General features: G+C 44.0%; 1 protein-coding gene across 1 annotated transcript in view; it reads right to left on the bottom strand.

The window, feature by feature from the left end:
- Window positions 1–5799: 5799 nt before the first annotated feature.
- Window positions 5800–12496, bottom strand: part of LOC110161283 (B-cell lymphoma/leukemia 11B-like) — a 73258-nt gene continuing 66561 nt past the window's right edge. Inside the window, 2 exon segments of the mRNA XM_020926012.2 lie at window positions 5800–9507; window positions 9509–10745. Coding sequence (XP_020781671.2) covers window positions 8706–9507; window positions 9509–10745 — 2039 coding nt within the window. The 3' untranslated portion in view covers window positions 5800–8705.

Below are 12496 nucleotides of genomic sequence, written 5' to 3'. Positions count from 1 at the left end.
TCATCTGCGCTCTTTCACAGTCGTGCGCCTTTCACTCTACTTCATCCTCTCATGCATCACTCTTAGCTTACACTCGCTCATATCCTCTCGCCCAAGTGCCCCCTTCATCTCTCTCCTCAGATCACTCCTCAGTCATCGTCAAAGTCCGTCCAACCACTGCGACTCATCTCCTTAAACGTCTCCTCATCAACCTTCGATGCTTCCTCGTCCCGGTCATTCTTTCTCACTACGCATCCTCCTCAAGTTCTCAATCACATCGTCCATAACTCACACTCTCTCCCAACACATACGATCCATTCTTCTTACACATCTAGAGCTGCCTTCGAGAGAGCTCATGACGCCTACATACCTGGGAGCACTAAAGGAGGTGAGGGGAGGAGGGCGGAGGGTCTGAGGACTAAAGGGAGGGGGAGGTTCTGGGAGGAACAGTGCTCGATAGCGCTTCCTATCATACCTGTAGATTACTCACATCACTTTTCTATCGCACACCCCTTGCATTTCTCCTCATCTCCTCATCCTCTCATGCGTCCCCGCCTTCATCTCTCTCTCATTCCCTGTAATCCACATGGCATTTGAACAACATTTTCACTGGTTTGCTCAATTCCTCCAAGTAGAGCTGCGTCAGGTACGAGCCAACTTGGGAGAACAGATAATCTCTTCAGTCCTGCCTTCCTCGCATCAAGAATTGTAATTGTAATTTCATCCCATGCCACTGACTGTAGATTTACTTCCTCTTCTCTCATTTACACTCTTCACTCATTCAACCTACACAGAGAGAGAACAATTTCGTCTATACAAACATGCATCTACTTCTATCTCCTCATCATACCCCTCTCATTTGCGTCCCACACATCCGACCCGTACTCGTCATATATACCTCAGAACAAATCATTTCGTATGCGACTCCGGTTAGCAGCTCTCACCTGCGATACCTCGCGTCGAGGTGGGGACTCCGCCGTATTCGGATGCGTCCACGCCTATTATGTTGGCGAGTGTATTCCTCCGAGCATGCTCATCCTCGTTATCCATGTCCCCTGGTCTAAATTACTCTCTCATCTTAGCGTCCTCAGTTCTGTCCCTCATCAGACCTGTCTCCTCTATTCCTACGAACAGGTCATCATTCTAACCTTGTATCTCTCTCCGTCATCCTCGTCTATTGTCCCTCTTACACGTCTTCGGTGCACCGCACTCGCGTACTCATCAGTACGAGCACCACTGGCGCACGGCTCACATTCCTCCAATACTCCTCGATCTGTCTATCTTTACTTTACAATCTCGCATAATTTCACCCGTTCTATCTTCGTCGCAGCTCCCCATCGTCTCCTCGATCTTGCCCCTTCGACAATGAGTTAACTCTTCGACACCATCATTCGTCCCCGGTCCCATCGAGTCATCTAGTCAGTCGACGACCTGCAGGGCTTTAGGCCCCGTCCTCAGTGATACTTTCACATCAGTCTAACTCCTTAACCCTCATCTTGCCTCACGATCATCACGCCACGTGGCCACTGGAGGCAGCACCACACACTCTCCAGTGATATTCTTCATCCCTCATTACCGTCCACCACTCACTTTCCTCATAGCTCCTATCCACTCGATTGTCCCCTTTAACTCTCCGTCATCTCAAATCTATCGACGACGCCTTTTACTTCTCGTCATGCCATTTTATAGCTTCAATCCTCGTCCAACAGTTTGCGCGCTCTACACTTGACCCTTTTCTATCACTTAACTCAACTCCTCTGATGTACAACTGATCAACACCACCTCATACTCACTCATCACCCTACATCGTTGTCACGGCTTTCGATCTCCCACCTCATCCTCTCGTGGAGTCTTTATGATCCACTGTTCGTGACAGGCTTGCCCAGTGTGTGTTAACATAGCAATCCTGTTCTCGCTCAAAGGTTTAGCAATCTTCAAAACACACTGTCACTATGATTCTGTTCTGTTGCGCTTGTAACTGATCATCACATGCACTCATATGACAAGCCTGTTTGCACTCTCACTCGTGGGACAGTTGGGCATTAAAGGCCCTATGTTACGCAACATTAACTCTTGTGAGCTTTAAACCATCTTATAATGTTGTTTCCCCCTCAAAAACAGACCTGGAGTTGTGTTTTGTTTCATTCATGTTCGAGTAACTCTTTATTATGAGTCTGTCTGCTCTGTTCCACTTTGTGATGCTCCTTTTAACTTTTGTTCAGTCAGCGGATATTGGCAATCCCAGGGCCAGAATTATACAAATGATTCTAGTGAAGGTGTGTGGAGTTTAAAAATACACTGGAGCACTTCCTGTATTACCACATGGCATCACAAGGCGGACTAGAGAAGCCTAAATATACAGGCCATGGGTGAATGAAGCGAAACACAACTCCAGGTAAGTTTTTGACGAGGAAACATTATCAGAAAGTAGTCTATTAGTAATATATATTAAAAAAGTATATACACAGTGATTCATCTGTTGTGGTCTGTGTATTGAATCATAGCATCAAGATACGGTTTGATTTATGATGTGGTGAAAGTTGGCATTAACAAAGACTTTCTCAGACAAATCTTCTTTTCGTGTGTTCCTTCCTTGTTTTTCCCCATGCAGTTTTCATAATAAATAGTCCACACATTCTCCAGTCGTTGTACAATGTCCTGGAGGCTGCAGCAGAGACAGGCTTGACTGCAGTTGGCCCCGGATCAGCACATACCTGATGGGTCCCCTTCTCTGTGCCAAAGCTCATTTATGAAGTATGAGACTGTCAACAGCTCGCATACAAAAACACCAGCCTCGATGACTCATGTTCACATTTGCATTGTTTTCCAAAAGTATAAAAGTCACACAGTAGTAGCAGTTGCAGAGAGATGAGAGAGATACGCGCTAATCGGATCAGGATTTCGTAAAAGGAGCCGTGCCTTGACTTGTCCAGGAGTGTGTGATCTTTGGATAGTAGAGACTGTTCAGATCACAGACCATACACAGGCTGTCCCAAACAATCCGACAGCAATTTAAAAGCAATTATCTTCAAAACTACTAAGTCTAGCTCAGTGAAATAGAACAGTTTAGGTGCTGAACATCATTAGTTTATTATGGGACTTTGTTTGCCTGTTGGTGAAGTTTTTCTAAATGTTGCACTGAAGGCTGCACAGTCTTGGGTGAGTGTGTGGTGACTGTGTGTGAGTCACCCAGGACAAGGAGAAATTCAGTTTGTCAACTGGACCAAAGTTTATTTTCAGTTTATCTTCAGTTCTGGTCAGACTGGTCAAACTTTTGTCCAGGTGACAAACTGAATTTCTCTTTTTGTCATAGATTCTACCTGGACGACTGAGGGTTTGTACACACTTCTCTTTGGGAGTGAACGGCTCAACCTGAAAACAGAACAAAAATAAAACATTAATTAAATATAAAATCTTGATCTGTTTCTATACATTCTGTGAAAATTTGAGCTTATTTCAACAAGACTGGCCAAAATGATTAGCCTGTGAAATGCTGTCACATTTTTGGGGAAACCCTGTATAAATGAACAAAGCTAACCTGCTAAGGAAGTGAGCATAGGGGCTTCCAGCTCCACTGACTCTGGCTCCTGTTGACTTACATTGATAAAACTTGTCATTTTGGTCTTAAATGTTCTAACTAATCTGCTCTACATGATCCTGGTGTTTTTATTTCACTATTTTGTCCATAAATAAATTCCTATTCCTGAACACTGTGGGTGACGTCACATTCCTTTAGTCCACTTCTTTACACAGTCTGTGGTTCAAATATGTAGAAAAGTTAATTCTACACTAAAGCAAAAGCACTGCCTAAAAATGAAGAAGTTCTCAATACTCACAAGTATGACCATTCTTTCCATTCTTTTTTATTGCCTTTAGTTGAGTGGAGTCAGTTCCAGAGCTGAAATCATCCAAATGATTCTAATAGTGAAGGTGAAGAGAGCACTTTCTGTTTTACCACATGACATCACAAAGTGGAACAGAGTGATTTCAGGAACAGAGAGAAGAGCTCAGTCTAAATGTGCAGAGTTTGTGTGTTAAACATGTGTGGATGAAACAAAACACAACTGCAGGTGTGTGTGTGATGATGAAATGACATTAGAACACAGATCATCCTGTGGGCCTTTAAGGTCACGATGCACAAGTCGTATCATTAACCTTAATAACCTTTAGATTCATTTATGAGGTGACTGTCGCTGTAGGGAAGTAGGTGTGTAGACTTTGGAATGTGGTTGATAAACTCTTTGAACGACTGTGTACAAAAGCACAGTCAAGTTTATATCATAGGTGATATAATTATATGTTATTATTTATTTAAAAGTATCTGTAGAGTCAGCAGATTCCTAAAACATTAACACATGCACTTTTAAGTTGTGGGTTCAATTCCCTGGCAATACAGTTTTCTATTTGCATTAGAATTGCAGTTGTCTACACCAGATCAGATTTTGGTTCATGTGTGTACCTGAAGTTGTAAAACTGTTTGGTTGGGGGGTCCATCACCAGCTTGTTTTAGGGATGTAACAATCAGTCAAATCTCACGGTACGATATTGTCACGATATACATGTCATGGTACGATAATTATTGCGATATTTTGGAGAGGTTAACAGAATTGTAATTTTTTTTTCCTTTTTAAATCCCTTGACCAGTCTTCAGTGTGAATCATTACTGCCATATTCCAAAGAAATAACATTTAAAAGTGCTTAATAATAGTTATTTTATTATGTAGTAAAGTAAGTTTTTTATCATTTTTAAGTGAAACGGCTTGCAATTTGATATATTGTGATGGACCACGATATTGTGAGAGTTCTGACGATATGATATCACGATATTTCAGCTTGTTTCTATGGATAATTCATTGCTCTGCCTGGAATGTTCCACAGTATGACATTAAACAGATCATTTATTCCATTACAGGTGGTTTTAGAGCTCAAAAATACTCAACAAACACTCAAAAACAAACATTCTGACAGTGAGTGGGGTCACCTCTCCACAGATCTGACCTGTAACTTGGTCTGGTTTGGTCTCCATGAAGATAGAAAGGTTTAATGCCATACTGTGAAACATTCCAGACTTTTTTGGCATAGGATCCTCCACCCGCTTGACTCCATGTAGATGTTATTGTTGTTTCCAGGAATGTTCCACAGTAGGTCTTTTAATTACTATAACTATCTCCATGGAGACAAACAGGCCACATCACCAGGCCAAAAATACAGGTCAGATCTGTGGAGAAGTGTGCCAGCTCATAGTAACAATGCATGTGTTTGCGGAGGTTTTGAGAAGTAAAAAATAAAATGTAACTGAATAAATTCAAGATATATTTGTTTAATGCCATGCCGTGGAATTATCTAGTGGCTCCAATCAATTTCATTTCTCTCCAGCGAATAGGTCAGGAATCAGAATACACTAGACGGTTCACAAAAACCCTGGAAGTGCAAGTTCGAGCACCAGCCAATCAGCAAAGAGCCAAACATTCTGTGTTGTCAACGATTCTCGAGATCGAGGATTTAAAGCCAGAACAAAGAGAATGTTTGGTGAATTTCATCAAGGGGAAAGACGTTATTGCATTACATACATCATGTCCAAATAGGAGTGATTGGTTGAATTTTTAAAAAGTAGCCGCCTACCTTCGAGCGAACGAATCCTAATGCTGTGAGGTCAGACAGTTTCTACGAAGTGAAACCGGCTGATGAATCAGTCTTCTGTGGAATATCCCTCTTTGAAAAAGTTACACAATGCACCTTCCTTAATTTGTAACACTCGTGTACGAGAAGAAAACTGAAGGTGTATGTGGTTAGTAATAATAATAACATGCAGAGAACACCTTGAGTCATAGAGCAATTGCAACATTTATTGAAGTGTTGGCTTTCTTGTATTGATTTTTCAACACATTACAAAAATACATATATGTCCCAAACAGCATGACGTGGACTGTTCAGAAATCACTTTTTTCACAACAATGCACTCCCCCCAAATAAGAACAAGGAAACTTATCATTTTTTGTACAAAGAGTGAGTGAAGGTTGTGAAATATGGAGAAATGTATACAGTATGTTTGCCAAATTACAACTGTTAAGTGCCATCACAAGAACTTCAACAAACTATGAGGAAAAAAAGAACTCAACATGTCTTATTTGATTGGGAAAAGTATGCACCGTTTTAGGTTCCCCTGCAGAAACTCCTCTTTTAGATTTTCTAGTTTTATATCCATACACGGATTGCTTCACCAAACCAACAACATTCATAAAAACATTAAAAAAAAATGAAAATAAGTGTTTAAAAAATGGCACCAAATTGCAATAAAAATATTCTGGAATGACTTTGCAGTTTTACAATTTCCAAAAATACAGAAACATGATAAAAGTCCCTCCACCAGCATACAAAAAATATTATGGCGTCCTAAGCAATACTTTTTTAAAAACACATACAAGTTTTTTTCATAACTTCAACACTGTAAACATTGTAAGACTGAATGTCCACAAGGGATCTGGATATGTGTCAGCGTTCCTATATTTTTGCAATATATATTCCATAGTATGGCTCAATTTGGCCTCGCTCAAAGTTTTCCTGTGCGTACACCACCAGATCTTGATTTTTTGCAGTCATGCATCAACACATGTAAGCAAGCCCCTCTCTCTCTGTGAAGCCGCTCATTACAATGTATAACCTATGCCGTCACCACTGGCTATAAGGGACTCACGTTGCATTCAAAAGCACTGTATATTCCTATCAGACGAAATTGGCGCAGATAGAAGCTGACAGTGGACCAAAAAGCAGGTCAAAAGTTTCAAAATGTGAAGATGATTTTCGACGGTGGAGGGGGAGGGTTTCGCGAAATGAAACTCGTATCAATTTTCTTTTGATGTGGCCTCTCTGTGTCTCCTGCCTCTCTCTCGCCGCGCTATACACCGGCCAGTCCATGTGAGTTTGGCTACGAAATAATACACACTTTCCATATGTTTCCAATTTGATTTGAATGACTCTGGTCAAGGCCCTGCTCCCTGCTTCTCTCTCTTTCTCTTTTCCTCTCTCTCTTCTTACATACATTTCATCAATTCCATCTAAATCCTTTTATTTTACCGTTTGAAACCAGCCCGTGCAGAAGGTTGTCGAGCCAATTCAGCCCAAATTATCATATAGTTTTCATGCATCAGATTCTTTTCGTGAAAAAAATAATAAAAATAAATAATCCAAAAGAGGTGTAATCCCTGAATGTCACCGCGGCGCACACTGTCTCGGAAATCTGTTCAAATTGTATCGCGTTGCCGTGGCGATTGAGCACACAAATTCGGTCTAAAAGCGCCTCTAATGCTGAATGCGAGCTGGTGGAGTGTTAAAAGACTTAGCGCACACAGCGGAGAGAGCACATGCGAACACATACCGATAGGGCTTCAGTTCAACACTTTGGGGAGGTCGCGTGTTGTGTTTCCATTAAGATTCAGATAATGATATGAAATATTATTGTTCCAAATGTTGAAGTAAAAGCTGTTCTGTGTAGTTGTGATAGAAGAATGAAAGCTGTATGTGTATTGTGTGTTTCTACGCTGCAGGTGGGTGACTCTGTTTAATAATTATAATATTTGTGTCTATAAAGAAAAATCACTGAAATCTCGTATGGAAACACAACAGCGAAATAAATATAGAGGGAGGTTTTGTGACTGCGGACGTGTTGGCTGTGGAAGTTTGAAATCAATTGGTGAATGACAAAAGTGTGCATGCTTTATGGGAGATGCATTATGGGAGATGGAGTGTGTGGGCGATGAAGCAGCTGGTCTCTGATTGTTAAAGTTTAGGCTTTTTGTGTCGTATCAGGGCGACTTCTCAGCATAAAAAAAGAAAATATTTACAAACCATAAACAGGACTGTTCTTCTCACATTAATCACAAGTAGTCTTAACTTATTCAACATTTTACACCGGGCTTGGACTCTGCTGGGACTGTTCTGAGCATCAGGGCTCCTCCTTTAAGTGCAACCTTTTATTTATGTCCCGTCAGGACAGCAACAGGAACTGCATCGAGAATAGTCGCATGCCAATGTTCTAAATAGATTTCCCCTGAAAATGTAAATGTTGGATTTTTTAAATCCAGGTGGAGTTTTAATGTCGGCGTGACATTCAGTGCTTTAGGCCTGGTGAGGACATGGATTGTAGTCCGCTGCTGCAGTTCAAATAGAAAACATCATTTTTTAAAAGCTACTGTTTCACACAGTTTTATCTTAAATGACAATTCCTTAAAGGAAACAAAAGAAATTTGAAAAAGGGTGACTTCTTCCAGTTATATTTAAAAAAAAAAAAAAAATGTTTTAGCACACTTTTAAAACTAATTCCATAGGAAATCCCACAAAGATGTACCTGCACATGCCAAATATCATTACAAAAATCCAATAAATACAGAAATTATTGCACAGTAGAAAGGCTCCATGGATTCCTAACTGATAAAATCCTCAAACAGTTTGTCTGGAAATGCCAGGATGGGCTCTCAGACAAGTTCTTTTAAAGTTTCCCTTTGTTAATATTCTCAGGTGGCAGTTTGTGACAAGAAAAAGACAAACAATAATGAGTCTCATGTAGAGATAGATTCTGCAGCCAGCCCCACAGAGTGCTTTGAGGGAGTTTGTGTGTGTGTGTGTGTGTGTGTGTGTGTGTGTGTGTGTGTGCATACGTGTGTGTGTGCATACGTGTGTGTGCATATGTGTATATGGGTCCCAGTGTGTGGCCTTTGGGTGCTGCTGGCTCAGCCTCTATCGGCCTGCTCCAGTTTGACCTCGCTGGCCATCAAATGTTCCCCGTGCCACTTCTTCATGTGTTTCTCGAGCGTGCTGTAGACGCTGAAGGGCATGTGGCAGATGTCACAGCGGTAAACCTCTTTTCCAAACTGCCCGTGGGTTTTCATGTGGCGGGTGAGCTTGGAGCTCTGTGCACAGGCGTAGCTGCAGAGGTCGCATTTGTACGGCCGCTCCCCCGTGTGGCTCCTCCGGTGGACCGTCAGGTTACTGCAGTTTTTGAACACTTTCCCACAGTACTCGCACGTGTCATTTCTGCGGTCTTTGGAGCTGGGGGGTCTGCCGGGCCCCGGCCCCCGCAGCAGGTGAGGGGTGCTGCTGTTGGAGCGACCCGAGGCGCTGCCTGCATCCATCAGCTCCCCCGGTGGTGTGGAGAAGCGCAGGCTCCCAGTCTCTGAGGAAGAGTGCTCTGAGGAGGTGGCGAAGGGAGACTGACGCGAGTCTGTGAATCCCAGAAAAGGTTCTCTGATGAAGTGTCGCGATGCCGCGTAACCGGCCAGCAGCTGAGAATACACATTCTCCGGGGAGATGAGGGGGAGGGTCGGGGGGAGCTCAAGCTGTTCCTTCTCGATCTTGATCCTCTTGTTGTTGGACGGGCTGGGGATGGTAATGGGAGTTGGCCGGCGCTGGAACAATCCGGAGAAGGCGTCTGCCTCGGAGACGCTCATCCTGCCGTTCATCAAAGGCCTCTGATCGTCCGGCTGGTTCCTCTCTCTCTCCTCATCTTGCTCTCCGTTCCTCTGTGCTTCGTCCCTCTCCTCCGTCTCCGTTGGGCTGCCGCTCCAGGCCTCTCTTGTTGGGGTTGAGTCGTAGGTGATTGTCCAGATGGTTGTACGGGTGCATGATGCCCACTCCAGTGCCCTCTATAATTCTGTCCCCTCCCATGGTCTTCTCCTCAGGGGACCGCCTCTGCCCGTTCTCTCTGTTTTGGCCGAACTCCTGGGAGTCCTCACTTAAGTTTGAATCAGGACGACTGCCATTTCTCAACTCCTCCTCTTCCTCCTCCTCTTCTTCCTCCTCCTCCTCCTCCTCTTCCTCCTCCTCATCATTGTCCATGCCCATTCCTCTGCCCTCCTCGTCTCTCATTTTGTCCTCCCCCTCTCCCTCGCCTTTGGACCCTTGCTCCGGGGAGCCGCTCATGGATCCGGCCTTGTGCATGTGTGTTTTCATGTGTCTCTTGAGCTTGCTGGCCTGGGAGCACGCATGGTCACAGAGATGACACTTGTACGGCCTCTCTCCGGTGTGGCTGCGTCTGTGGACAATCAGGTTACTTTGGAACTTAAACACTTTGCCACAGAACTCACAAGATTTAGATTTACCCTGGCCTTGGTTCTGGTCAGATGGGCTGGTGGAGTTGTGGTTGACCTGGGTGGTGGGAGGCTGGGGGGCATAGGTGAGGAAGGCCGGGGGCTTAGACCCGGGCTGGAAGAGGGTGGGACTCAGCAGGCGGTGCATGGGTGGAACGCGGTTGGGGGAGAGAGGAGGAGTGGGCCCGCCGTTGTTGGTGTTACCTGCCAGTTCTCTCAGACGTCTGGAGAAGTCCATGGAGGGGGGGTCCATGGGGGGCATACGCATCACCCTCTCAAAGGCACTGGGGTGCTGGGACAGCAGCCCCATCTCTTCTGGGCCCAGCCGCTCGAGAGGAGGTTTGGGGGGAGGAGGGGGGCTGACGAAGGGCGGCGTCGCGGGGAGACGTGTTTCCATGTACCCCGGGGGAGGGGGGTGTTCCCTGAAGAGGGGGGCGGCCATGCGCAGGAGGTGGAAGGGGTTACTGGTGTCACCGAGGAAGGTGGGCAGAGGAGAGCGGGGCAGGGCGTCGGCACCCGGGGGTGGGGGCAGAGCCATGCGGGGCGTGAGGGCGGCGTTGGCCATGTGATGGTCCAGGTAGATCCTGATGCCGTGGGTGTTCTGGGCGTGCTGCAGCAGGAACCAGGCGCTGGTGAAGGTCTGCTTACACGACGTGCAGATGTAGCTGGATGGCTCATCTTTATCTGAAGACACAAAGAGAAAGTTCTGTTAATTATTTTGCAGCACAACATTTATTTAAGAATAATTTAAGTGTGCATAAACTTGAACTGTGTGCGTGTGTGTTTGTGCGTCCCTCGTGTGTGACTGGGAGTGTGTGTGACTACAGGCTAATGCAGATGGTGGGTACTGCCCCAAGGCCACCACACATTATGCAAATTCTAATGTCAGCTAGGCTTTAATATACAGATCCATCTCGTCTACTCTGTCATTTCCATACGCAGACAGGAGAGGCTGCTATTGAAAAACGCACCGTGGTGGAGGGGAAAAAACAAGGGAGGGCAAAAAGAATGGAGTGATGGAGGGAGGGTGGGATCAGAGAAGACGACAGGCGCACAAAGGAGAGACAGGAGGGATGATGGCGATGATGCGTAAACATTCTAGCCCCTCTAGTGTTTTGCGTGGCATCTATGTACAGCTCATACGCAGCGGAGGACCTGTGATGGCCAACGCGAGCAACACTACAAATTACCCTTTTAAATGGCTTGACTTCATAACAGCGAATGAATTTATCAGTCACGGTGGTAAGGCCCTTATGAGCGTTCTTGTGACTCATAAAAATCCTCGCTTGCGTTTCATCTAATTCGACACAGACATGCACTGTAAAAAAAGTATTTCCATATAGTCTTGTGTTTGTGCGCCTAAGCCATCTGCATCTACTTTATGATGAGCAGCTACCGCAAAGACAGAGTCAAGTTGGTGCAGTGGTCCCAGAGAAGCCCCCAGGGGGGACGCACAAAGGAATACAGGAGGGATCTTGCCCAACGTCTATGTGATCAAGACAGAGGAGCTGTAAGATGGCCGCCTCAACGCCACCCATTGTCAAGGAATCTAAACACATGCACAAACGCACACACACACACGTACATACACACACACACACACATGCCAATATGACTCTCTTCTGTGGTACTGCACAGGTCTGATCGAGCTGCAGTGATATTGGATTACACAGTACAGGAAATATAAGCAAACTTGTGTACCAGATGTTTTCTCAATTTATTTCTGTCTGTAGTTTTAAGTTTTAATTTGATCTGTTTTATTAACTCTTTTTTCTTGGCTCTCCCATTTTTTAAGCATTATGAATGGGGAGTAATTAACAAACAAATCAGAGCAGGGGTTCTTTTTTAATCTTGGGGCCTGTTTTTTTTTTTTTTTTCTGTACAAAATAACCCAGGGCCAATCTCATATTAAATACATTATACTCTAGTCACAACAGTGTATGAATGAGCTACATGAACGCTCAAATTTGAGTATTATTGTAATGAGTAATGTAGTAATTAAAGTATGTATTTAAGTGCCTTGTCAGGAATGTACTGATTGGCCCTATGGTTAAGAATTATTCAATTTAAGTCTTCAAAACTGTCCAAAAACATCAAATATGAATGAGCTACACCAACACATGCCTTTTAGTAGTAATTAGTAATATAGTAATTAAAGTATTTATCTAAGTGCCTTGTATGGACTATACTGATTGGCCCTATGGTTAAGAATTACTCAAATTAAGTCACCAAACCTGTCCAAAAAATACATTTTTAAGGGAATGAAAAGTATGAATGAGCTACAAGGACACACAGATTTGAGTATTGTAATAATTAGTAATATAGTAATTAAAGTATTTATCCTAGTGTCCTGTAAGGACTATACTGATTGGCCCTGTGAAGAAGAATCACTGAATTAGAGTCTCCAAACCTGCTCAGAATATTATCTGTAAGCA

This window comes from Boleophthalmus pectinirostris, unplaced genomic scaffold (genome assembly GCF_026225935.1).
Source record: "Boleophthalmus pectinirostris isolate CB_2022bp ecotype Guang Dong unplaced genomic scaffold, ASM2622593v1 HiC_scaffold_13, whole genome shotgun sequence".
NCBI lineage: Eukaryota > Metazoa > Chordata > Actinopteri > Gobiiformes > Gobiidae > Boleophthalmus > Boleophthalmus pectinirostris.
This window is presented reverse-complemented; position numbering and strand designations above follow the sequence as displayed.